The sequence below is a fragment of the Aspergillus undulatus genome (assembly GCF_047715775.1).
Source record: "Aspergillus undulatus strain CBS 261.88 unplaced genomic scaffold BDV17scaffold_6, whole genome shotgun sequence".
In the NCBI taxonomy this organism is placed as follows: domain Eukaryota; kingdom Fungi; phylum Ascomycota; class Eurotiomycetes; order Eurotiales; family Aspergillaceae; genus Aspergillus; species Aspergillus undulatus.
Genome location: NW_027396610.1, coordinates 301,340 through 327,159, shown reverse-complemented (window position 1 = coordinate 327,159; position 25,820 = coordinate 301,340). Strand labels below are relative to the sequence as shown.

Sequence of the window (25,820 nt, the reverse complement as noted above, 5' to 3'; positions counted from 1 at the left end):
CGAACCCCGGTCAGGGCTAACCCGGCATTAACGGTCCACCACTCAATTCACGTCCACGCCCGTCAAACGGAGCTAAAATGATGAAAGTTCCCCAGCCAAATCTTTATGACGTTTACTAAACGGCCAGACTGCTCCATGGATAGTATGGTCGTTGGTAATGAGCCACAGCAACAGCCACTGGAGCCAAATATGCCTAAGCCACAAGGACCGATCGCCTGCCCGGAACAATGCAATTCTGGGTCTCACTCGGCTGGGCGTCGTCATCGTAAGCGCGAGGGTCAAGCGGTCATTGTGACGGGAGCTCAGTCCCAGTACCGCGGGTCAACACAATCTGCGAGCATTATCTAAGGTTTCGACTGCTCCAGTCTCGCCACCAGCAGAACCTTTGGCACGCGAAATGTGGAGAACCAGATGTTTATCATATGCAGGCCTGAAAGCTTGGTCATGCTTGTTCGTGAAGCCAAACCTGTGCATAAAGTCAAATCTATGCATACGTCACATGGGAGACTAGAGACGTTTATCAGCTAGAGCATCTCGCCTGTGTAGGAGGAAATTCACATCTTCCAATATGGAAGTTACGAAGATAGCTTACTTCTGCCGAGCAGTCGACGCCCTGGGCCAAAACAAGACTGTCTCTTAGTAGTCGCGTGGAAACGGACATCGTTGCTGAGACGCTGGATGTTGGTAGCCGCGTATAAGTTGAGAAACCGTTGCTCTTCGATCACGGCCAAGGGCCTCTGGCGGTAGTTCGAGTCCCAAATGCAGCTTGAAGGGCCTTATATACTATTCCTCTCTCATCATAGACATAAATATGTTCCATGCTCATAAGTTCATATGCAATATCCTCAATAATTGGATATATTGAACAGATATTAGCTCCTGAGCTTTCTAAAAATGACTCCATTAGAATGAAATAATAGTGGGCAACGACTAGGTATACCTCTAGCACAGAGGACCTTCTTCCCTCCAGCCCGAGGTATCCGAGGTATAATAGACCTAGTGTGCTGCCCATTCTTTATGGTACGCAATTATCTTCTTGACTACTCTGTGCTTCCCCAGTCTACTCACGAAATCGCTCTCAATCGCGCATCTATATAAACAGCTCAATTTTATCTTTCGTTTCGGTTTCAGCCACAGCGCCAATTCCCATGACATTCTATCGGACCACCTGCAACCAGTCATTAGAGTTTGATGTTTCTAATATTACCAGAATGAAAGCGTACGGCAAATAGGACTGATTCAATGCCATGTCCGAAGCAGGATAAGCATAATGGCCACAACGAGAACAAGCAACCCATAAAACAGCGTCCAAGAATTTGTGTCTGGAGAGCGTCAGTAAGCAAGCGCTGCAAAGCATGATATTGACATACGGCTGTTATTGCTTGCGGCCACCAAGTAAGGCGGGGTAATAGCGAGCATTGCCATGGATGGTTTCTGATAGCGAGGTAAATATAGATCATGTATGTATGCTGAGAGAAGAATCGCCGAAACAGATTGGCGTTCTGGAGTAGGGTAGTTATGGCCATCTGAAGCTATCGTCTGATATAGGCATTACATACCGCAGCCCTCAATCGCCAAGCGATGGCCAAGGATGCTGACGAGGCACTAAATCTTGGTGTATCAACTGCCTTTCTAATAGTAACCGGCTGAGCTCACCACTGATGTGCAGGGTTGTCTATGGATTCCATCCTGTCATGATAGGGACCAGATTTTGTAGACAGAGCAATCTCAGTAAGAAAACTCGCAAACTAAGTGGCATGTCAGTGAAGTTGAAGAGTGGTCGAAACTAGGGTTATGTCAGCCAAGAAGAATTTCTGCCCGAGCAGAACAGGAGCCACATAGTATCGCCGCTAGCTAGAATTGTCGTTCAGTAGTTCGCATCCTCTAGAATAGAGGTAGACGAGGAGAGGTGCGATATAAAAGGTTGATCCTGTAGGAACGATTGACGGTAACAATCCAGGAGAGTCTGGGCAGAGAACGAATAGGAGTACCAACAAAACTACTAACATTTATTTCGGGAGACTGTATCAAAGCTCAAATGTGGAAATGGCTACAATACGCAGCGCGAGCGGCCGGGGGAAGAGGGCTAGATGGTGATCAATTCTGCGCTTAGAATGTGCGACTGGCTACAATAACGAAAGGAAGTTGCCGCCAGCTCTACATTACAGAACATACGAGATGCGTGTAGGGCTAGCCAGGCGCGGCACACTCCTTCGCTGGAACTCGAGATCTTCGCCGGAGGGAGGTACAGTTTGGAGCATCGCGCGCAGGTGCGGAACGAGCGATAGGGTTTCAGGTGCTAGAGTACAATCGCCGCAAGAAGGTATAGAATTGTCCATAGGGCATAATGTCCGACAACAGACCCTTCTAAATCTCCGGTCCTCTTTTTTCTCCACTTCCCTATGGCTTGGGCCAGGGTCGGGGGCCGTGTGGGGACTGAGGATGTATCATCCTCAGAAATCAGAGGCGACGCCAACGCGACAGGATCGTCATGGACGGGAAGCTCCACCCGGTGGTGGGCCTGGCGGTAGTATATCACTTCATCACTAACTATATTTTCTCCAAGTAGTTAGCAACGAAGCGTCTAAAGGGAGACACGAAAAGAAATCGACCTGGCAGCTTGTCAGAGCGGACGGAGAAAGATCCATTAGTTGTATCAGCATCGCATCACATCGCGCGGCTGCAGAGGAGGGCAAGTAGAGATTTTCATCACGAGATTCGAAAGAAATGAAAAGAAAGATCTCTTACTTTACAACTCTGCAGTAGAGTTCGTCTGAACCGGGGGAAAGAGAGGAGGACGAGAAGACAGAGCCACGGTTGCACTCAGAGTTTTTATGCCGCGCGATGCCGGAGCGAAAGAACTTGGATTCATCAGGATACAAAAGTACAAGAATTAATATAGTTAGTAAAGCAGTACAAGGGTGCGGGCAGACACCAGTGAAGAGGGCTGAATGACGGCCAAGGAGCTAGGGTATGCATCACATGATCCCGTATACTCCTCTTCGCAAGAATTACCCAGGACTCTGGCCCAGGCCTCTGTGGAAGCCTTCAATAAAGGGAAGTAGATCCTACTGGCGCAGCTCAAGGACTGTTTATTCAGTGGTCATCGACTCCAATCATGATAAAAGCGACAATTACTATCTGTGTCCAACAGTCCTGTGACTTTCGGCACCCTCCTCAACGTCTTTCCCCACAGGGAATCGCAGAATATTGTCTACACCGCAAGATCATTGGGAAAAAAACACCTCACCTGCTCGGCGAAGTGCAGTTCTTATGGTGGTAACGCAGGTCATAGCAGTAGCTGCACTTTTTTGCCTCTATGATCCCGTTGGTTTCCGCAACCCGCCAAGTGGTCGTCAAGAGCCCAGGCATGTCCTCCTCAGCAGGCTCGTCAAAGTACAGGAAGTTGAGCCTCGCCTCCGGGTCGAATTTCTCACGCGCGCTCATGGGGACCGAGTCATCGCGAACCGAGAGACCCAGTAGGCCAACAAGGTCATGCTGCCGAAGGATAGAAGTCCATTCGTTCAGGAATGAGGCAGTCAGAGGTTCGGGAGCATCGGTGTCGTTGTCACATCCATTGCCAATGCGAGACGTATACACGAATTCATACGGGACTGCCTAGCCGTTGTCGCTGAGGAAGTAATCGCTGGGAGTGATTGAGCCTGCATTTGGAAATGGAATGTTGTGCATGCGCAGCAGGTTGGTTGGCACTTCGCCGTTCTTGCAGACGGCATTCAACATCCTTGGAATCCGACAACCTGCTCGCAGAGGGATGAAGTGAGTGCAGAAGGTCCTAGGTCAGATTTTGGAGCACGCTATCAAGGAAGCTGACTAGGTTGCTAGGCTTACGATCTTGGTCGATGCTCAGAAGTAAAATTGACGTCCTGCGTGTAAAGCTCGAAGACGTCCATTCCCAAAAGGAGCCAGTATCAACGAACAAGAAGGCTACCATCCGTAAACTACTTCTACCGTTCTTGGGGCCAGCCCTAGCGTAGCTACAGACGGAGCAAGGTTCACGATGGACTTGCATGTTGATGGAATTTGCGGACTATGTACCTATCGACAGGGTGGCCCTCATTGTCAAGATAGGGTTTGCTTGGGTGTTCTTGCTACAAATTGAGGATAACATCTTTCGGCGTAACCGATAACTGGGATACAACAAGAATACGTCTTTCTATTTGCTAAGTTCTTAAAGCAAGCACTTTCTTGGCTATCAGTTACGAAGAACGTCTCGAGGAACTCGATCCAGCCTAAATTCATGGCCTAGACTCTTCGCGCTATTGTCTTCATGTCACACTAGATATACGACAACGATCGACGGCTCTCCATCACGCAAAATGCGTTTTCACTGGCAAGAGCTTGACAGATCATACCGCGTCTCATACAAGAACCTCTTGCTATGCAAATATGTGCGGACGTTTTTCTTCAACCTGATGAGATTCTCGACTCCCTTTCAGATAAACCCCGGGCGCCGTGCCAGACCTCTATAGCGCTTTTCAAGCAAAACTAGTAAATTCAGTTCTGGGACTAAAACCATTCTCATCAACAGCCGCCATTCAAATGGCCTTCACTGTGCGTATCTTGATAATCTTCGATTCTCCAAATATTGCTCATACGACACCGCCTCCTGGTGGTCCTTCCAGCACTTATTCATCATTATTATTGTTAAGTTTGCACCCACGAAGATAAGCCACGCCTTGCTCAAGAGCCAGCCTGAAAGCGACGTTACCGGGTTAATAATTGAAAATCAAACAACTTCCTTTTTTTTAATCCGCGTCCGCAAGCTTTTGATGCTGCCATTGCGTCAAACTGCTCGCTTTTACAAGGTTGGCCTCTCGCCTACACTTACAAGATTCTTGATCTGTGAGCCGGAAATCACTGATACCCCTAGCCTTAAGAATCTCCACGCTCGTAAAGTTTGATATAATTCCACTCTTCTAGCTCGTAACTATTATCATTCCCTTACCTCTACTCAGGTTTCGGAGCGGACCTGCAGAATTGACGCACCGCCAAACGAATCAAGGATCAGGAGAACAATGTGTACTTTCACAGCCATAAGCTTGTAGTGGGGGGCGCTATTACTCTATATCAGTACGTCTTGGACTCACGTTACATTCAAGCCACCTTTAATCCCGGGGAAATATATCCTTGATGTTAAAAAAAGAAGACTGGAAGCATTGGGAAGCCTGTCAATTGTAGGCAGTATACTACAAGTTACCACTAGGCGAGGCGGTTCAATAGACCCGATCCGTTCATAGTACGTGACGAGAACCCACTCCTTACATCCATTTAGAATGCTGCCATGTAGAACTCGCATAGCATCTGAAGAAAACCTGGTGGCTATTATGGATGATTATGTACTGGGCTCGGGATGCCACGGCAATGCCATTTCTGGAACGGACTGTTTCGCCTCAGTTTGGATCCCCTTATCCCCAGAGACCTGATCGACTGCAATATTGCTGTTTCAAGGCATTCAACTCGGTCTTGTTGCACCTAGAACTCTGACGCAGAACTGTATCAGAGTCCAGACTCCAAGCACCTGCAATAAACATGTACCCCGCTCACCAGTGCATTACAGCTGAAGAATCGCGACCGGTAAATACCAGCAGACTACCTTGGTGTAGGGGTGATAACCACTGATTTCCACATTCAATGCCTGCTTCTTCCTACCAAACGGTCTGTATTGATTTCAAAATTGAATGGCGAGGGAAGTGCTGTATATAGTACCAGCGATTATACATCAAAATGTCACGGCGACTCCTGTCGTGATGTCTATGGTCAGCTCCGTGCTATCTTTACCCATTTAGCCTGATCTTAGACGCCCACGCATGCAGGGTTTATATACCCTCCAGGGACATGTTTCTGCTCGGTCGAAGGGAATGGCTGTCTATAAAAGATGAAGGTGGATGGGCAGGTTTTGGCTGTATACAGAAGAGCTGTTCAAATCAAGAAGCACATGAACCAGCACCACGGTACTATATCATCCAATGGCTCCTACCCACCGTCTCGTCTTTCTCGCACTGGCATCGAGCTTCATCCAAGTGAAAGTCCAAGCACAATGCCCCACTCTTCCCTCCTCTCCGTCCCTGCAGAACATCGCAACCCTCCCTGACCCGTTTTCCTGGTATCCTGCACAAGACGGCCGCATCTCAAGCGCTGACGACTGGACCTGCCGCCGCGACCACATTGCTGCCCTCCTCCAGCAGCTCGAGCTCGGCGAGAAACCACCCACCCCGTCCTCGATCACCGCAACTCTATCCGGCAACACCCTTTCAATCACCGCCTCCGAGGCTGGGAAGAGCATCTCATTCGACGTCTCCATCTCATTCCCAACAGGCGGCACCGGGCCATACCCGGCTGTCATCGCCTACGGCGCCCTCAGCCTCCCCCTCCCCGAGGGCCTCGCAACAATCACCTTCCCGAACGACAACATCGCCCAGCAGACCGATACCTCGAGCCGCGGGAAGGGTCTATTCTACGACCTCTACGGCGCAGACCATCCCGCTTCGGCTATGGTCGCCTGGGCCTGGGGCGTCTCGGTGCTCATTGACGCCTTGGAGTTGGAGTCCGTCACTGACACAGTGAATATCGACCCGGCTCGGCTCGCTGTAACGGGGTGTTCGCGGAACGGGAAAGGCGCGCTCGTTGCGGGCGCGTTCGACGACCGGATTGCGCTGACTATTCCCCAGGAATCGGGGACCGGCGGATCAGGCTGCTGGCGTCTCGCGGATTCCGAGGACGGCGGGTCTGGGTCCGTGCAGACAGCGAGGCAAATCGTTACGGAGAATGTGTGGTTCGCAAAGGTGTTTGAGGCGTATGTTAATGATGTGGAGTCTTTGCCGTTTGACCATCATTTGCTAGCTGGCTTGATCGCCCCACGGGCGTTGCTGTCGATTGATAATGTCGGGTATGAGTGGTTAGGGCCGTGGTCTTCGCTGGGTTGTATGCAGTCTGCGAGGAAGGTGTGGGAGGCGCTCGGCGTGGAGGATCGGATGGGGTATTCTCTTGCGAGTAATCATGCGCACTGCAGCTTTCCGCAGGAGCAGCAAGGGGATTTGGATGTGTTTTTGAGAAGGTTTCTTTTGGGCGAGGAGGGGGTTGATACTACGGTCGAAAAGGATTACCCCGGGTTGGGGTTCGATAGTTCCGCTTGGGTGGATTGGGATGTGCCTGTGCTGGTCTAGATCAGTAGTAGTATGAACCACCTGGGCCTGCCTTTGTTACGAGGCTCAGTACGTGTTCCAATTGTATCGATGCATTCCGTATATTCGAGCGCAAAACCAACCACTCATGGCCTGCCGGTGGTATTATGAATATCATTTGTCTTATGTAGTCGATAACCCCGAGCATCAGCGGATACCTGAGTACTCAAGCACCCATATTTGATAAGTCACTTGAGACAAGGCGCCCACGAATACATCATATCATCATTGAAAACTGAAAACGACCAAGGCGCCAAACTAACGCTGTTCCTACCTTCTTGGCCGCTTCCATGGGATAACACGGGCTGCCCCAGTCCATGAATGGGTCGAGGGAATCGCCGAGTCTCTGCACCAAGCTGGCTCCACGGAAAATCTATCGTTTCGGTAAAAGGGTATGTGGAGCCGTTGAGACGGTCGAATGTGTTGTTATCCAGGGGCAGTAGCGTTCGGCTGCCTATGTCTACAGAGCTGATCTCTTTTAGGCGCACAGAATTATAGTTTGCTACAGGAATTCGACACGCACGACCTCCAATACCACGAGGCGGCCGTTGTCGATTTCTTTCCTCTGAAGGCCTCCTCAGCCTTCCCCAATGTGCTTTGTCCCGCGGGCCTGGGCGCTTATTCGCTCTAGGTTGGCTTTCTTTATCTTTCAAAGTCAGAATAATTTCGTATTCCGCTAGAAGATTCATGCGTACGTAGACGAGCCGTTGGGCATCTTTGCCCGACCTTCACAAAACAACAAAACCATTATATATATTCGGCTTTCAGAAGCTTAGAGTATCCTCACCAAGTTATCTGATCTTATATTTCTAGACAGATCCTGCAATGGAAATAGAAAGGAGTCGGAATGTAGATATGTCGAGGCGTTGTGATAGGGAAGGGAGATTCTTTATGAAGAGGGCACCAAATACATCCGCGATATGTCCTGGTAACATAAAGAAAATATCCTTGTCCTCCGGCTACGAGCAAATCCGAAAGTATACAAATGGATTCATTGTTTCATTGCACGCTTCGATGCGGAGATCCACCGAGGGAGCCTCTGTACTTTTACAAGCACTTCTAGAATGAGCATGAGATTGAGGGGTCGCAAGATAGATCTTCCCAACATTACAAGGAAACGCTCAGACACTCTACGATGACCGGAAGGATTGAATTACGCGACTTGACAGCCATAGGAAGACATACTGACACATAGGATTTTCCGGAAAGTATTGCTCGTTCTTCTTCCTTGAATACCAAAGCATTAGCCGTGAGCACGCACTATATATCTTCTCATCGAATATTGCTGGTATCCTTTGTGTTGGATGTTATCTTCGCGGATGCTCTACTCTTCAGGGTTATTTTCATTTTTTTTACTGTTGAAAACGAAACTAAGCAAGTGGGGGTCATGTCTGGCTACACGGTTGCATTGCATTATGCATCACTCTACCTATCACCCCTCCTTATGATGTGATCTTTTCTCGGGCTTGGCTTGCGCTTCGCAGGTCCTCAGATTGCAATTAGCCATTATTGTCTCCGAATCCATTTGGGGGCCAGTGCAGGTGCCTCTGTCCCCCGCCCCTTAGGGTCAGCCGGCGCACATCGGAGGTCGAACCATACTCCACATAGACTACTAGATAGCCAAATGGATGCCGCTTTAACTTGAACCATCCTGAATTCGGCTTCCTTCCGATCAAGGTAGCAGCAGTGCGTCTACTAGCTTCTAGATAGGTATTTAGCTTAGGATTCTTGGTGCGTTCCGGCCTCCTTTCTACCTAAATACCATACTCTCTCCCCTCCCTCCCCGGCATTGCTTAGAGCAGTTGAACTGATTGGGACAGGAGAGCTCTAGAGCGCGCCGGGCTCATCCCTTTCTTCTAGTCCATTTCTCAGTGTTGCATTTCCTGAACCATGATAATATCCTATAGGCTTCTCCAGTTCGGGCTCCCCACTCTGGCGCACTAGGTAGGTTGGCGGTTGGTTTGCCGTCATCTGGTTCGAATCGGCCCGGCCAAGGAAGACTTGGGGTCCGGCCTAAGGGGCCGGTCTCCCTAAACGCTGTGTATGAGTATCTAGGTTGTAGTCTACCCATCCGAGCTCACTGCAGCAGCCCAGGGTGTCTGAGAAGTAGGATAAACTGTACAATCGTTATTTCTCTCTTATGGGAGATTAAGAAGAGATCTGGCTTGAGGAGAGGGAATTTGGGTGCTCTTTGCGCAGTGAGCTTCCACGGCTGTATTCAGGAGACAAATTGGTTGGATCATTTAGATTGATACGGCAGGAGAAAACCGACCTCCTCAATTGACAGATCCGTCCCTAGAAATGTGCCGGGTTTCTTGGCTGGTATCTAACTATCATTTATTGTGTGTCTAATGGTTTACTCAGGCCCGTCGATGTCGCAGCGTAGACTTATCGACAGCCGTAAGGTCGGAATTATTGTCTCTCCATTGGAAGGGATACAGTCTGCTTCTCAGAGCACCAGCCGTAGAAATCAGATGACTCTGAGCAGAGTTCATGACCCGTCTTCCACTGTTTCATTCCAGCGGTAGGTAAAAACTAATCCTCTCTCTTCGTAGGCACCTGAAGTTCATACACCTGCCACTTACAGGCATATTCGCCACGGTCCCCAACCTCAATAGCAGCATCAAGCCCCAGGCCGTCTACGAAAGATCACCCGTCCTATCCCCCCCAGTGTGAAAGCCACAGTCTCATTTTGGCAGGTGCTGCGCGGACGCCGACGTAGTCCTGGGGGGGCTGTTTCTGAGCGAACTGACTTCCTACTGCGTTCCAGGACTCGGAAAACTGCACACCGACATATCCACAATTCCACATGCCCTGCATCTGTCCAGTATGCACTATGCAGGGTAGCGCTTTCCCTGCTGGGGCACCGAAATATATACGAGTATTCCGAGGTCCAGTCGCACCCACATCTTGCATCGGCACGGCAAAACACTCGGCCTGAACACAAAACAGATGTTGCGAGTGCCAGGACGAGTAAGTATCCCAGTTATACTGCTGCCTACAGAGTACATAAGTTACTCCTTCTCGACGTTTAATGCAGATATTATTTGAAATTGCAGGTTTCCATTGGCTAGATGTTAGTGTTCTCGGGAGGCGCAATTTGGATCCCGCGGGTGCTCAACCATAATTGCACAAGAACACATGTTAGCAAATTAAACGGTGCGGTAAAATTGCAAGCGGATACGTAGGGAGACTGAAGATCAGTACAATCGCAGGCTGAGATGAGATTGCAGCATCTGTGACCCGGCGAGAATTCGACGGCAGAAGCTCGGACGACCCGCCGTAAACGATCGCACCGACCGGCCAAGGAGTCTGAACAGGAGCCGAGAACTGGAAGTCGGAAAACGAGTCAGACCTCGCAGCCGTACTTCTTCATCGAAGCCAGAATAACAGTCAAGAATGCCTCGGTTTTCATCGAGAATCGGCAAGTATGAGGAGCCGATAATGGCAACATTTGCAACGCAGGGCATCTCGTTGGCTGAGCCGTTGAGATCGTCACGGACAGCCACATTAGGGCTCGGAATAAGACCGCATCGACAAGCCGAGTCCAAGCTTAATGTTACCTGCCAAGGGCGTGGCAGGAGGTGGATTATACGTATGCAGTAATGGACCGTCGATCCCGGGATTATAATGAGGAGTAATTCCGAGTTCTTGTCAAGACGCAGCGGGGAGGGGCGGACTGGGACATTCTGGACATTCTGGACATTCTGGCAGGCGCTGGATGACGAGTTTGCCAAGAAGGATGCGCGGCCTGTGGACTGAAGACGTCTTAGCCTGCGCCCCGGGCCTTGGTGGTGCTTGTTGTGCTTGGACGTTGCTGGGCGCTGGCGAATGGGGGCTCTCCTATTACTGTGCTGCTGATATTGACGTTTCATCAGGCCTTTCCTTCACACGTCTCTATGCATGCTGCGACAGGGGTGTGTTGCTCACATAGATACCGGGCTGATACTGCCATGACTATACAGGCGAATATTCAAGTCTCAGGTGTAGTACTCCGGACTCCATATCGGAATTATTGACTTTGCAACCCAATAATCCCAATGTTTCCACCAATTCTATACAGGGAAACAAAAGTGGGCGTCGTCAGCCCAGTGATCGACAAGTGCATTTCCCCATCTTCAAACAAGCTTGTTCTTAGCGGCGTCGATGGCTCAGGAACTCAGACGCCGGCTGCTGCACTCTCGCCAAATGAGAATTCTGCATTCGCCGCGGACGTTCTGGTCCTTCTGGAGCAAAACCCCCGTGGGTGAACCTTGAAGACGTGTGGAGTCGATGCCTGGCGCGCTCTAATTCCGTTGCCATCCTGGTGATGTGGCTGCGTACGCCATTCTATTGGGGTTTACAATATCGAGCTGGTTATTCGCCATTGCGCACGTCCTGATGAACCAGGGTCTCCAAAGGATATAAAGACGTCTCTTCGTCCCGAGTGTCTGACTTGGTCAACCACATCATCTCTCCTCTCAGTCCCAAGTCTCACTGCCTATCTTCATAATGGTCCACTTCTCTTCTCTCGTTACCGGTCTCGCTGGTCTGGCTACCATCGTTTCCGCGCACCCCGGCCACGATGTCAAGGTTGAAGCTGCTGAGCGCGCTGCTGCCCTGAAGAACATCCAGGCCCGCGGTCTGTCCGCTGAGTGTTCTGCGCAGCTCAAGGCCCGCGGTGTCGAGGCTGCCAACGTCGCCCGCCGTGATGCCATGCTCCAAAAGGTTCGCAAGGCTCGTGGCTTGACTGGTCCCCTTCTCAAGGCCCGCGACACCGCCCCCTTGAACGAGAGCCACCACTCAGACCTGGCTGTCGACCTCAACACCGACCCCTCCGAGCTCTTCGCTTCTAGCGGTACTTGCGTCCTCGCTGAGGATGTCACTCAGGGTCCTTACTGTATGTCCCACCTCGATCATGTGTCCTACCAACACAACTAACGAAAGCAGACGTCTCCGGTGAGCTGATCCGCAAGGATCTGACCGAGGACCAACAGGGTGTCCCTCTCTACCTCGACATCCAGCTCGTGGACTCCACCAGCTGCGAGGTGAGCTCCTCCTCCTTTCCCTCATGATTCCACCCCCTTCACTAATACCCACCAGCCCGTCCCCGACGTCTACCTCGACTTCTGGCACTGCAACTCCACCGGCGTGTACTCCGGCGTCAACGCCCAAGGCAACGGCAACTCGGACGACACCTCCAACATCGACAGCACCTTCCTCCGCGGCCTGCAAAAGACCGACGAGCTCGGTGTCGCCGAGTTCCTCACCACCTTCCCGGGCCACTACACCGGACGCGCCACGCACATCCACGTCCTCTCGCACCCTGCCAACGAAACCACGGTCAACGAGAACAACACCATTTCCGGCCTGTACACCTCCTCCTCCTCGCACGTCGGCCAGATCTTCTTCGACCAGGACCTGATCTCCCTCGTCGAGGAGAACGAGGTCTACGCTGTTAACGAGCAGGAGCTTACCCTCAACGCTGATGACTCTATCCTCCTCCAGGAGCTCGAAGATGACATTGACCCCTTTGTTGAGTATGTTCTCCTTGGCGAGGATGTCTCCGATGGTATCTTTGCTTGGATCAATGTTGTTATCGACTCGAGCAAGAGCTCCTCTGTTACCCCTGCTGCTTACTACACTGAGCAGGGTGGTGTTGAGAACGCCAACTCTGGTCCTGGTGGCGGCTCTGGTGGTGCTCCCCCCGGTGGCGCTCCTCCTTCCTAGATGATTAGGTGGGATATTAGGACTATGATAAGCTACGCTTGACTGGATGAGATAGTGTGAGGGAATGAGAGTGAGCTGTGGGGAGAGAAATGTATATAGGTGATCTGTGACATTGTAACTCTGATTGAGCGTGGCAATACTACCACCCTCTTTTGCTGAAGATCTTCCTCGAATATAGCAGCTAACCCACTCCAGCATGAAGCCTTTTGCCAGTATGGACTAGCTAGATCCTCACACTTTCCGACGGACGCTTGAAGTTAGAAGCGCTATGTACGATTCGGTCCGCATTCCACCAATAACGGCTTCTAGTCAAGCCCGGGGTTCGACCTTCATGAAAATGCCCGGTTTTGTGCTTAGACAGGTAAATCTGGGTATTTGTAAAGACGGCCTACCCATCGACACTTGAACTTCTGGAATCCCACCAGCACAACCCGTGTAGGTGTGAGCCGAGAACGTAAAGCGTACGCCAAAGACAGATATCTAAACCGAGAACAGCGAACTCTTGCATAGGTAATGGCATTCATCCAACGTATGTGCACTAGGGCTACGTCTTGCCATTGGGCACAGTCTTGAACCGGTCGCATTCAGACTCGTAAACGGGCCGATGCGTCTAGTGGTCAATAGTCTCAGGGGACACGAATTCCGCCTCTCAGCCGGTGGCTGTATTGAGGACATTCCAGGTCGTCGCAGCCCAACTCGTTCTAGGGCGGGTGTACTTGAGATACACCGAGACCTTGTAAGGGTACAACGACCGTCTACAGAGACCAGGGTCTCAACCTGAGTCCCCGACAGAGTGTATTGATAGTTCTGTAGGACGCAGACCCGGTTGACAGACATGCTCAAGCAGTCTGCAATATTGCTGCCTATTCCCCAGCAGCGAGAGAAAGCCGAATATCCCAGGAGGAAGCAAGCCGCATCAAATAAGTACCCTTCAAGAGCCTTTCCCTGTCAAGACAGCACCAGAAACCTCGGATACATGTACTGGGGCTAGACGCCCTGGATCTGGCCGATGAATGACTGCACAGCGTAATTAGGGCGAAGTCTCAGTGTGAACTCAGGTCCTGGGTATCTACTCAGATGTCTATTAAGCACATCACGCTTTTACTAATAAGCTTAGATTTATCTGATTATACAATCCGAAAAGTGCATGTAGAAAGCGCCCTAAAGTATGAATTTACCCCAGACACCCAGTCCATAGCAAGAGTTGACATACTTAAGAAGCCGCTGTTATCCAGACAGAGTGTCATGACTTATGAATTCGTCAACTCCAGGATCCAATGTAGGTTAAATGTGAACAAACCAATGAGAAGATGGCCACCTCAATGACAGAACTGTAGGACCTCACGCTCTCCAGATTTTGACTCTCGCAGGGTTTTTTCGAGTATCTGCGTCATAACCCCGTATCCCCGAGTCACCCATGTTTATTGCCTGGTTCACTGCCAGGGTCCAGGGCCTGCAGACCCACCCACCCGACCTCCGGTACCTAGGTAGTCCGCACTCTGGTTAGAAAGAGACTGATATGCAGAAATAGGATAGTCCACTACGTGCCGGTGGCTTGCAGGAAATTATTTCAGCCTGAGCTTATTGAACTATGAAATGCTGCAGATTTATACTGACACCTGAAAGCCCAGGCACCCGCGGTTCCTGGCTTGGACCGATCGATCCACGGGATCAGCTGGGCGCTAGTCTTGATGAGGTTTGGCGCGTAACGCACTAAACCCAAAATAGATTAGCAGAGAGTTTCCCGGCAACGAAACCCTGAAAAAGTAAAAGATAAACATTGACATTGGGCAGGAATCAAGATTGTGTCATCCATCCGTAAGCCGTAAGCGTCTTGCATCTCCAGTAATCAAGCTGACGACACTGCCTCTGTCACACCCACCTCGGACTTGTCTACCGCCTTGACTCTGGTTCGGAACTGACAGGAATAGAGACTACAAAACAGAGAATTCCCCCTCCGCTGCTCAGAACTGTACTAACCCACTGACGCAGGTAAAGCTCCGACCGATAGCAGAGCTAGCACATATCATAGATGACCCGATCTACCTCGGTGTCTGCGACAGCGACATCGACAGTGACAGCGACAGCATCAAACATACCGATCCTCCTCCTGACGTTCCTCACATTCCTCACCAGTGTCCTCGCATCCACCCCCGATCGCATTCCATCCCTCCCGCAAGACGATGTCTCACTATCCCACACCCCCCGCGCAACAAAACCCTTCCTCCTCCGCGTCATGCCCCTCGGCGCTTCAATAACAGTCGGGTACCAGTCGAGTGATGGAACGGGCTACCGCAAGGTCCTGCGCGAGCAGTTGCGGTATGCCGGGTGGGAGGTTGATATGGTTGGGGCGCTGGCGAATGGGACGATGAAGGATAATGTATGTTCCCGGCCCCTAGATACAGATACGATGGGCTGGGTGGATGGAGTGTGCTATAGATAGCTGACTGGGATTGTGGTAGCAAAACGAAGGCCACTTTGGAAAGACGATTGATGAGGTTGCGAACGCAGCGGTGGATTCGGCGCCTATGCAGCCGAATGTTATTCTGATTAAGTACGTCCACTATCCCGATCCCCCTTTTCTTCCCCTCTTCTACCCAGGTATCTGACAAGTCTTGTCTGTTAGTGTCGGCACAAACGACGGCCTTCAAAACGTGCACATAAAAGGCGCCGGCGACCGAATCGACAGCCTAATGGACGACCTCTTCAGTCGAATCCCAAACACAACAATAATTCTCTCAACGCTCATCCCCAACACACAGATCCAACGCGTCGTCGAACGCCTTTCCACCGAATACCGAAACGTCGTCGCGCGGCGCCGCGCAGCCGGGGACCGCGTCGTCCTCGCCGAAATGGCATACTTTGTCGACTCGAATACCCTCGTCGACGGCACACATCCGAATGATACGGGGTACAAGCGGATGGCGAGTGTGTGGTGGGCCGCTATTCAGACGGCTGAGGAGGAGGGGTTCCTGAGGAGGCCGAATGAGGTTAGTAGGGCTATGGTGAGTGTGCTCAGGGGCAATGGGACGAGGGAGGGGCAGGGGTTGGATGATGGGCCTGTGCAGGATCCCGAGTTGCCATTTTATATTGCGCCGGCGCAGCCGGCGATTGATGGGAATACTGGGGGTGCGGCTGAATTGGGGATTGGGAAGGGGGTGTGGGTTTTGTTGGGGGTGCAGGTTGTTGGTGAGTTTTTTTCTGACCTTAGGTACAATGGGATATATGGATGGCTGACCTGGTGATAGCACTCGCAACTTTGATGGGATGAGGTGAATGGATAGCGTTTTGCACGCGGGTACGTAGGTACATAGACCACGCTTCGATGAATGACGGGATAACGTTTACTTCAAGAATGAAGGATGAAAGAGGGAAGAACAATTGCAATGCAAATAGATCCGATTCAAATCAAGCCAATACCAACGCTATATATCGATGCGATGCCAAACATCTATATATAATATAATCGAATGCTGCAACACACATCAACTCGAAATGCCTTCAAATCAGTGGCAAGGGAACTGAAAGAGCAAAATCAGATCTAAACGTCCAAAACAAGCACCTTCAACCTCGCAAAATCCGGCGTGCCCAGCCCTGTAACAGGATCCCACCCCTCGGTGGCATTCCAGCTCGCATACGGGATAACCGGAGAGCCATTCTCAGCGCCCCCGAACCGATCATGCCCATCACACCCTGTACTTCCACCATCAACGATATCATTCAATCCGTCAACACCAGACTGGTACAACCAGGGGTTAAGGAAACCCAGAACAGGAAGACCAGCTTGCAGACGGACGTCGTTGAGAAGACCAACGACGCCTGCGAATGCAGGGGTCGAGCAGCTTGTGCCGTCGTAGAGACCGACGCGGCCCTTGTCGACGACGGCATAGTTTTGCGCCTGCGCCGCGACATCCGGGAATGCGCGACCGGAGGCATTGAAGTACTGGCTCTGCGTTGTGCCAAGTTGCTTCAGGTAACTCTTCACCGCACCGTCCTGGTAACTCGGTCTCGCCCAGTAATCCGAGAACCCACCAGAGGAGAAATAAGTTCCTGCCTCGGGAGCCGTCCCGTTTGTTCCGCCGACTGCTGTAACCCAGGGACAGGAGGCTGGGAACTGGGGAGGGAAGTGCGTCGTGTTTGTCCCGTCGTTCGTTACGCATGCAGATCCGACGCCGCTATCACCGGAGGAAATGAGCACTGACACGCCGCGCGACCCGAGTTGTGCGTAGAGGTTACACACTGCGCGGGCGTAGGGCTCCGGGATGGTCTGTTCGTTCTCGCCGTAGGAAGTTGAAATGACCTGCGGGAGGGCAGACTGGTTGAGTTTGAGCACGCCCTGGAGAAACTCGAGGAACGGCTCGTTGGAGTTCTCTTCTGGATCCGGGGAACTCAAGTCAGGAATGAGTTTCCCCCTTCCGCCTGTCGTGAATTCCGTTACTGGGATCGGCGCTGAAACGGCGAGGAGGTACTGCAGGTCGAGGTTCGCCTCTCCCGAATCCTCGTTCGAGTTCTGGTCATTCAATCCTCCGTTGAATGAGATCACGCTGAAGTTCTGGCCGAGCGTGTGAGGCGCATATTCCTCCTGGAACTCAGCCAGGTCGTCGTACCGCGCGTACTGCTCTAAAAAGCTAGCGAAGGAGACCTTCCCGCCGTTCTTGGACGAGGCTGTGTACCCCTCCGTATTATACAGATCCGCAAGACAGTTTGGCGTGATAGCGTCGTTACAGTGATCCAGCGACCCCTGCGCAACAGCATTAAGCAGCTGTCGACCCGTCTCAAGGAACGTCGGCTTCGCGCGCATCGTCGCGCGGTTCGAGCGCAGCCCGCCGAATCTCGTCGTCGGTTGGATCATGTTGATGTGCGAGGCGATATTCTCGGGCACCGAATACTCTAGGGTCCTCAGGACCCGATCACCGTCTGAATCCGTAGGCGCATACCACAGAAACTCCGCGCCAAGCAACGCATTCGCTTGTTCGACGGTCGTGCGGAAATTCACCCAGTCGGCGTCCTGTTCGAACTCGACGCCCGAGGAGCTAAGCCACGAATGCACATCGGACGAGGCCTGTTTGGAGGGCAGGAGAAGCTCTTTCATATCTTCGTACGACCCGAAATGCTGTCCGTAGTTTGCGTGGCCTGGGGTCGACATGTCCAATAATGCTTGCTCGAAGCCCGCGACGTCGTGCTGCTTCATTGCGATGCGGAGGCGGAGGGGTTGCGATCCTGAGGGGGTGCCGGAGTAGCGCCAGCCTGGGGGTCATCTTGTTAGTTGGGTTTGAATAGGTGGGTTAATTTGGAGGGAGAGAGTGAGGGGAGGCTGTACCATCGGGAACACCACTTAATCGTTCAAACGCCTCAGCAGCGACGGAGGTAGCGAGGCAGAACCCTGCCAGGGAGAACGCCGTGAGGCGGGTGAGGGAGGGCAACATCTCGATCTCTCACTGCTAATTTTCTCGTTGACTTTGTCCAGTGTCCGCTATGTCGCTATCGACCCGATCAACGAGTCGACTTCATTCGAGCCACATTCAAAGAGAGAGAGAGAAAGAGTAGGACAGGGGAACCATGATCTTTTATTATTTCCAAACAAGCCAAGCAAGGGGCATTCATCAGGAACAGGACTGGCCAAGGCAACGCGCGTGAGCCACCGAGCACGGTGACGTGCTTGGCTATCTATCAATTCCAGCATATCACCTTCCCCATGTATCTTAGCGCGAGATTACAATGTCGTAGCGCTATTTTAGTGGACAAAGGAGAACAAGGCGCGCCCAATGATGGTGCTTATGCTTTTGCTTGTTGGAGGCGATCTTCAGGGGCCCGCTGGTGTGGGGCGTGGCATGCCAGTGCCAGTCCAGCTGGCGGTGCTGCCTGGAGGGTTGGAGAATGGAGACGGACATGGCCGGTGATATTAATCTGGAGGATGTAACGCTATCTAACACATCTCATTTGGTTTTAATTTAGAGGCTGGATAAGCCTTGGGCTGGGTGCTTGATTCGATAATTGCATGATGCTTGGGGTTGGGTTGGGTTGGGTTGGGGTAGGGCTAATTTTTGGTGTGGGACGACTCGCCACTGCAGAATGTGGGAGGCAACAGGAATGCCTCGCATTGCTGGATGCCAGGCGCACTTGGGCTATTTTTCTTTTTAATAGGCAACGTAAGAGTGCCGACGGTTGTCGACTGAAAGTGATTTTCAGATTAACCATTCAGTCTAGTACCCATACCGCGTCCTTACCGAGTCCATGCAGCACGCTTGAACGCAACCCATAGAGCATGAGGACAATAACTCGTTGTGGAAAAAGAGATATACTGATGATTCTGTGCATCGCGTAGGTCAAGCCTAGATCACTTATATGTTGTTTTGCTTGTCCTGCCAGCACTTTAAAGACCGACCAATGTAGTCTTACTGACAACCCCAGCCTAAAAATGTTTCACAATATCATCCATATTTTTTCTGAAACATACTGCAGGGGCGTCATATTATCCTTGTCAGCTTTGAAAGTGTCCCACCCCGCTTGTACCAGAATGCGCGCTGCATCCGTCGCGCCATCTCGCAAGCCCACGAGAACGCCGTCCTCTTAGCAGAATCAACCTCACCTAGATCCCATCCCTGCTCAAGCAAAGACTGCAGGAGAGATTCTGGATAAGAGGAAGAAGAAGCCACATACGAGAAGACCGACCGCCCGCAGTAATCGCTCTGGTCTCGGTTCGCGCCCCGCTCCAGGAGCAAAGCCGCTGTCGATAAACGGGCTCGAGCTTGCTCTGTAAATGTTCCCTCTTTGATCGCCATCTCCCTTTCGGTCCGGATAGTATCTCGCTCCCAGCTCTGGGCTTCCGGTATGTCAGCCGTCAGGGAGCGGAAGAATGGAGTCGGGTCCTCGTGGTCGATGTGATTAACCACGGCGCCGGCGTCTAGCAGGTGACGTACAACCTCGAGATGGGCGCCGGCGGCGGCATAGGACAGGACTGTCCTATTGCCACCATCGGACAATGGATTTTGATTCTGTATTCCTCGATTAACAAGCGGACAATATGGATATGGCCTTTGTAGGAGGCCCAGCCAAGAAGAGTCATGTTGTACTCTGCATCAACGCTGTTAGGGTCCACGCCATGATCTAAAAGCATCTTTAGGACGTCGGAGTAGCCCTTGCTCGCAGCGCAGATAGCTAGCGGCTGTTGATAGTGTGAAAGTGAAAAAGGTGAAGGTTTCCACATTGTTGATGTTTGAGCATTCACGTTTGCGCCTCTCTCCAGCAGGATAGCCACTACCTCCGGCTTATTGTTTTTAACTGCATGAGTAAGCAACGTTTCTCCGCAGCTATCCTCTGCGTCTATGTCGAGATGACATTCATCTAATAGGGTCTTGACGATCTCAAGATATTCGCTGCTAGCAATCTGGCGAATGGCCTCAATGTTGTTGGCTTGGAATCGTCTAGTTGAATTCGCCCAAATATCATCTTGAGCATCTCTAGATCTTCCGTGGATGCAGCTCCAACCAAGGCAAGTTCAATGAGCTCCGGACTGGGATGGTGAATGCGCTCAAGGATTAGGGACACAGTCGTTGTTGAGCAGTATTGAGCGGTTCGACTCAGCAATCGAGAGGCTGCGTCAGCGACTTCAGCGTCACTTGCACGGGCCAGCACTTCGTGGAAGGGGTTTTTCGGTGAGGTGTGGTGCATGCTGCAAGGCCATAGGTTTGGCCCATTGACAGTCAGTGGTTGTAATAGTTGTGGCATGCGCAAGGAGAAAATTGACAGCCTCTTCGCGTTTGTACTGGGCGGTTCGCAGGAGCGCCATGTTGATATCAGCCTCGGAACAATAGCCGGCTGGACAGTCGAGCAACAGCTTTTGGACATTTTTGATCTGATTTTAGAGCAACTACGTGATTTCAGACTCTTTAAGCAGAATATGCATGCGCAACAGCTAGAGCATAAACCTACTTACAGCATGTTTCTGAGACCTCATTTTTTTTTCTATTACAATCCACTCATTCATTTGGAGCCGGCGTTTGTCACAGCCACCTCCAGGAACTCAACTATCTCCGTGTGCACCGCAGCAACCGCATGGTCAAGCGCAGTATATCCCTCATGGTCAACCAGACCCGTATCAGCGCCAGCATCAATCAACAAAGCGACCATATCCCAATTCCCAGCCCTCGCAGCAAAATGCAGCGCCGTCCGTCCTACAGCATCAGCATAGTTAACAATACCCAGCTCTAGCAGACTCTGCATAACGCCTACATTGCCACGCATAACGGCAAACTGCAAGGCACCCGTCATATCAGATGCTCTCGGCGGACCAATCGCTTTCCCTTACGGCCATGCACTCGTTCCTTGCACCGTACCTTAGCAAGAGTTTTGCTATCTCCGGATGCTCGCAATTTATGCATACCATCAGCGGCCGGTGGCGGCCAATGTTCGGGTTTAGGCCCTGGTCAAGCAGACATTTTATGCGTTCGTACTCGCCATTAACGCAGGCGTTGAGGAACTCGTCGATTGTGATGTCCAGGCCGGAGTAGCACATTCTTCCGTATTGGGGGCGCATGTTGGGCTATTTTACGGTGCTTTGCTGGTTTATGATTTCAGCTTGGGACTATTTGAATCGACATCACATAGGTGGAGCCCAGCCTCAGAAAGGCAAACTGCCTATGACATTTGATCTATTATTTGTATTCTGATAAACGGCCTTTGTACGCTTTCCAGTCTGCGTGGCACATGGAATCATTGTTCCTACCAATAACGACCTTTGTTATCGACTGATAAAGGGATAATGGGCCCGAGATAGAAAGAAAGACAGTGTCGAGTGAATGATAATGCCAGTTCATTATTTTTCTCCTGGTATAAGACGGAGCATCATGACAGAGTTGCTCATAGTCTTTTTTCTTCCTCCGCATATCCAACATCCAATAACTCAGTCAAATAATTTCGAAAATGCAGCTTTTGATCTACCCACTGAAGACATACGAGCAATCTGCGATTGTCTCTCAACGGAGGCTCTAGCATCATTGTGTCGCACCTCTACAAGACTAAAAGACATGGCCACCTCAGTGCTCTACGCCCCGGCTGGCGTCGATAACGAGTGTGAGTTACTACGCGCCACAGCGGCGCCTTCCAAACACGATGTGAACCGGCAATAGACCTTGCAATGCGGAGAGTTTTACAAAGTCTTTGAATATAGCCCAATTGTGGGATATGGAGCCCTTCTTGCCGGTGCGGAGGCTGGATTTGAACAGAGTGTTGCCCAATTACTTGCGGCAGGCGTTCCATCAAATTGTCCCCCAGACTGCCCCTTGCCGGTTTGGTCCTCCGGGCATTTATGTCACAAAACGCCTCCGATGGAGGCAACGATAGGAAACCACAAAAATATAGTCGACATGTTATTGGATGCTGGGGTTCGGCTCAATGAGTACTCCTTTCAAGGCATATATCGTCTCCTGGGCGGAGAAAGACCGCGCTATAGCCCAAACACTTGTCAACGAAGGGCTAGATATACACACAACCGAATTTCTCGCAGGTGCCACCTTGTTGTACAAGGCTTGCCTGCCAAATTCCTTATCTCTCGTCAGATTCCTGCCGGATAATGGCATCGATATCGAAGAAAGAAACAATGGGCGCCTCATGAGCCCACTGTGCGCGGCTATCTGTGGCATTCAGAACAATGATCCTCATGGCTATGATGTTTCGCGTTTTATTCTACAACAGGGAGCACAGGTGAACACTCCAGGCACTGGAAATGGCACTTACCCTATCCATGTGGCGATTAACAAGGCCGAGCCTGAAGCACTTCGCATCTTACTGGAGTTCGGAGCCGACATCGAGCTGGTTGGGCGCACTCTCGGGGCACTCGATGCCCTGGAGCCTTCTTCCTCTATGTTCCTGGACTCCGATAAGCGGTATGAGGTTGCCACAATTGCCCTGGAGACTGGCGCCTCTATAGCAGTGAACAGCGATAAGGCAATGGATATCCTGAAGCGCAGTACCTCCAGCGAGCATTCTGGCTATGTCCGGTGCCTTCTTAGTGAGTGGCAGAGCCAGCATCCTGGGGGACTGCCCGCCAGTCTCATGTTTAGTGCATTAGCTGCCATCCTTGATATGCCATCGATGCAAGAGATGTCGCAACGCGGCGAGGTGTCAATTGCTGAGTGGCGAGATGCAGACATATACAAGGACATCTGGCCGCCTCTCACTGCAGCCGTGAGGTCCAAGGATGAAGCCGCGATTGAAATGCTTGTGGCCCTGGGCGAAACATCCGATGTTCCAGGCCCTGCTACTGGGCTAACTGCTCTACACCTGGCGCTTCTCGATGGCTCTGAAAGAATAGTGCGTCTTTTGCTTCCGCGTAGCAATATAATTAACGACCAGAATGCAATGGAAAACACGCCGTCTGGTTACTGCCGCTCAAACCCAGTCTGTTGGCGTGCTCTCGTTGTTCTTAGACCGAATCAACGAGGTTACGACAGCTGACCAGCCCCAGAGCCTGATGGAGAACTTTTCGTACGAGAAGCTGCAGGGGAGTCTTTGCACTACAGTCTCAGATGCAACGAACGAAGGTGAAACTGAGACCTGCCGCGTTCTGCTGCAGTACATGGATTTGCATGAGATAAAACTTCATCCTGACTTTCTACCATTGCACTGCGCCATCCGCAATGGGCATGATGAGACACCCCTGATGTTCGTCCACCGCGGAAAACTATTGAGAACGGCGCCGCTTACGGGCAGACTCCTCCGGACGAGGCGGCCAATTACGAAAGGATCGAGACTGTCCGAGCACTGATAGACGCCGGCGTTGATGTTCTGGGCTCGACAAGATTAGACAGAAAGTCTGCTCTTGGGGCTTGCCGCCTCGAAGAAGCGCCGCGACATTGTCCAGTTACTCTTACCAGCATTCACGTCTGCTAATCTCGACAAGGCTCAAACGAAGGAATTTCTGGAACTCGGGGCACAGGTGGGCTCAGTAGATCTTCTACAGCCACTACTGCCGGTCCTGCACAGCCATGAACGCGCCGGCTTTATTAACCATCTACTGGCACTTGCAGTAACAAATGACGACGCAGAAGCTGTGAAATTTTTGCTACAGTGCGGAACCAATGTTAATTACAGTGACCACCTTGCTCGAACAGCCTACAAGTCCGCTCAGGTTCTGGTTTCCTCTGGCTGCGACGTGTCCAAAGCTAATCTCTCTCGCAACCCTAAGACGCCACTTCATTACGCTAGGACGGATCAAATGATCAGGGTCGTTTCACGCCAATGAGCGCTGGTGATGTTATTTCTTGGTAGATGGTGTTATTTCGTTTCTACACCAACATGAATAATGCCATTATAAGGGCTCTAAATTTTGAAAACATCATCAACCCTCACAGTCGACCCCGTCCGAATAGACTGATTGGCACAAATCCCAGTCAGGATAGACAGTGCGCCATCAACATGCGACGCAGCCCTCCGTAACGGATCATCACCGGGCCCCTCCCCAAACAAGTCATTCAGCAACTGCGGGTCGCCGCCACCATGGCCACCACTGCCCTCTGGAATCTCAATCTCGACGGGTTTCCCAAAGAGCGGTCGAAGCAGGATAGACCGGCTCTCAAGCGCCCCCTCAAGCGCCTGCTCGCCGCCTGAATTGACGTATGACTGTTCAACAACCTCTACCTCTAACCTGCCTTTACTCCCATTCAACATAACCCTAAATCCCTCCCACGGCGCATAAGATGTAAGAGAGTACGTCAGCACCGCACCAGAACGGTACTTTACCATAACGCCCATCGTATCCTCGATACTGATTCCATCGCCAAAAACAGATTGGTCGCGGAAGTACGCATCCTCCTTTTCAGCATCAAGGTACATGGCCTTCAATTGAGGATTGCGCTCTAGATGCAGTGCAAATGGATCGTCCTGCGCGGCTTCACTCCCATAAGCACGCGTATAAAACTTCGTCTCCCCACGACGCTCTGCGTTCTCGCGTCCATAGAACCTAAGGTCGCCCATCGCAACCACAGTCTCGGGTCGGCTTTGGAGCCAAAAGTTCACGAGGTCGAAATGATGCGTACTCTTATGTACCAGCAATCCCCCCGAATTACGCTTGTCCCGATGCCACCGTCGGTAATAGTCTGCTCCGTGCTGGGTATTCAGCAGCCACTCGAAATGCACGGAGTGCACTTCCCCAATTGCGCCGGACGACAAGAGCTCATAGATCTTAGTGTTGTGAGGTGCGTAGCGGTAATTAAACGTCACGCGGACTTGTCGTCCGCTTCGCTCGACGGCGTCAAAGATCTCGCCGCAGCGCGGGGCGTCAATGGTCATTGGTTTCTCGGTGATCACGTTGCAACCCAGCTCCAACGCGCGGACGATGTAGATGTTATGCGTGCGGTCGATTGTCGTGACGATGACTTCGTCGGGTTTTGTTTCTGCTATCATCTTGTCGAAGTCAGATGCTAGGAATGTTGGGATTCGGTCATGGCCTAGGGCCTCCAGGCGGGAATTTGCATAGTTGAGGCGGGTTTGGTTTGTGTCGCAGAAGCCGACGAGGGAGGCGGTTTTGGGGAAGTCGCGGACTATTGCGGTGTAGAAGAATATGGCGCGGCCGCCGGTGCCGACGAGGGCGTATTTCTTGGGCATTTTGGCTTGTTTCTTTGCAGCCGTTGGAGATAGAGTGCTTTTGCGGGAATGAAAGGCATATAAAGGATATGAGGGGCATCGGGATATATCAGTCCGAACACACCGCGGACACCCTCCGAGCGTACACCAAGTGTGCGAAGGGAGTATCGCTAGGACCCTAAGCAGGAATTGCGCGATGAGCTGGTCAAAGCCTGAATAGATATCAAGGGCTCGGCATCGATTTTCCATCAATTAGAGGGTCCAGCGGGGGGACGATCATGCAACCCCCGCATTTGGGGTATCAAGCCCTCCGGGGTAAAGATACCA

General features: G+C 51.5%; 8 protein-coding genes across 8 annotated transcripts; 4 read left to right on the top strand and 4 right to left on the bottom strand.

Moving 5' to 3' along the window:
* Window positions 1-5,987: 5,987 nt before the first annotated feature.
* BDV17DRAFT_279609 (putative extracelular cellulose binding protein (Cip2)) lies at window positions 5,988-7,184 on the top strand (the record flags this gene model as incomplete). The annotated part of the gene is made up of 1 exon (XM_073759746.1): window positions 5,988-7,184. The coding sequence occupies one exon, from the start codon at window positions 5,988-5,990 to the stop codon at window positions 7,182-7,184; it is 1,197 nt and encodes a 398-aa protein (XP_073619225.1).
* Window positions 7,185-11,640: 4,456 nt separating this feature from the next.
* BDV17DRAFT_300592 (intradiol ring-cleavage dioxygenase) lies at window positions 11,641-12,911 on the top strand (the record flags this gene model as incomplete). The annotated part of the gene is made up of 3 exons (XM_073764092.1): window positions 11,641-12,081; window positions 12,132-12,229; window positions 12,285-12,911. The coding sequence occupies exons 1-3, from the start codon at window positions 11,694-11,696 to the stop codon at window positions 12,909-12,911; spliced, it is 1,113 nt and encodes a 370-aa protein (XP_073619224.1). The 5' UTR covers window positions 11,641-11,693.
* A 1,826-nt stretch (window positions 12,912-14,737) lies between these two features.
* Window positions 14,738-16,345, top strand: BDV17DRAFT_195434 (SGNH/GDSL hydrolase family protein). Its single transcript, XM_073755173.1, has 5 exons — window positions 14,738-15,291; window positions 15,374-15,465; window positions 15,538-16,100; window positions 16,160-16,209; window positions 16,266-16,345. Exons 1-4 carry the CDS (start codon window positions 14,944-14,946, stop codon window positions 16,180-16,182), a joined length of 1,026 nt encoding a protein of 341 aa, XP_073619223.1. The 5' UTR covers window positions 14,738-14,943; the 3' UTR covers window positions 16,183-16,209; window positions 16,266-16,345.
* On the bottom strand, window positions 16,125-18,919 carry BDV17DRAFT_254349 (S53 family peptidase). Its single transcript, XM_073756760.1, has 2 exons — window positions 18,232-18,919; window positions 16,125-18,158 (listed from the first exon to the last, which is right to left on the bottom strand). The coding sequence occupies exons 1-2, from the start codon at window positions 18,335-18,337 to the stop codon at window positions 16,453-16,455; spliced, it is 1,812 nt and encodes a 603-aa protein (XP_073619222.1). The 5' UTR covers window positions 18,338-18,919; the 3' UTR covers window positions 16,125-16,452.
* A 459-nt stretch (window positions 18,920-19,378) lies between these two features.
* On the bottom strand, window positions 19,379-20,118 carry BDV17DRAFT_287911 (ankyrin repeat domain-containing protein; the record flags this gene model as incomplete). The annotated part of the gene is made up of 2 exons (XM_073761262.1): window positions 19,379-19,874; window positions 19,925-20,118. 2 exons carry the CDS (start codon window positions 20,116-20,118, stop codon window positions 19,379-19,381), a joined length of 690 nt encoding a protein of 229 aa, XP_073619221.1.
* A 776-nt stretch (window positions 20,119-20,894) lies between these two features.
* On the bottom strand, window positions 20,895-21,447 carry BDV17DRAFT_287910 (ankyrin repeat domain-containing protein; the record flags this gene model as incomplete). Its single annotated transcript, XM_073761261.1, has 2 exons — window positions 20,895-21,164; window positions 21,295-21,447. The coding sequence occupies 2 exons, from the start codon at window positions 21,445-21,447 to the stop codon at window positions 20,895-20,897; spliced, it is 423 nt and encodes a 140-aa protein (XP_073619220.1).
* A 716-nt stretch (window positions 21,448-22,163) lies between these two features.
* BDV17DRAFT_195290 (ankyrin repeat-containing domain protein) lies at window positions 22,164-23,798 on the top strand. Its single transcript, XM_073755171.1, has one exon. The coding sequence runs from the start codon at window positions 22,287-22,289 to the stop codon at window positions 23,364-23,366; it is 1,080 nt and encodes a 359-aa protein (XP_073619219.1). The 5' UTR covers window positions 22,164-22,286; the 3' UTR covers window positions 23,367-23,798.
* Window positions 23,799-24,230: 432 nt separating this feature from the next.
* On the bottom strand, window positions 24,231-25,514 carry BDV17DRAFT_279606 (Gfo/Idh/MocA family protein; the record flags this gene model as incomplete). Its single annotated transcript, XM_073759745.1, has 1 exon — window positions 24,231-25,514. One exon carries the CDS (start codon window positions 25,512-25,514, stop codon window positions 24,231-24,233), a length of 1,284 nt encoding a protein of 427 aa, XP_073619218.1.
* Window positions 25,515-25,820: the final 306 nt, after the last annotated feature.

Excerpts from the sequence above, each read along its gene's own strand:
- BDV17DRAFT_195434 (XM_073755173.1), top strand. The coding sequence starts at position 14,944 with ATGACCCGATCTACCTCGGTGTCTGCGACAGCGACATCGACAGTGACA. Across the intron at positions 15,292-15,373 it reads ATGGGACGATGAAGGATAAT|CAAAACGAAGGCCACTTTGG; the intron begins GTATGTTCCCGG and ends GGATTGTGGTAG. Across the intron at positions 16,101-16,159 it reads GTTGGGGGTGCAGGTTGTTG|CACTCGCAACTTTGATGGGA; the intron begins GTGAGTTTTTTT and ends ACCTGGTGATAG.
- BDV17DRAFT_195290 (XM_073755171.1), top strand. The coding sequence starts at position 22,287 with ATGCTGGGGTTCGGCTCAATGAGTACTCCTTTCAAGGCATATATCGTC.
- BDV17DRAFT_254349 (XM_073756760.1), bottom strand. The coding sequence starts at position 18,337 with ATGTTGCCCTCCCTCACCCGCCTCACGGCGTTCTCCCTGGCAGGGTTC. Across the intron at positions 18,159-18,231 it reads ATTAAGTGGTGTTCCCGATG|GCTGGCGCTACTCCGGCACC; the intron begins GTACAGCCTCCC and ends GATGACCCCCAG.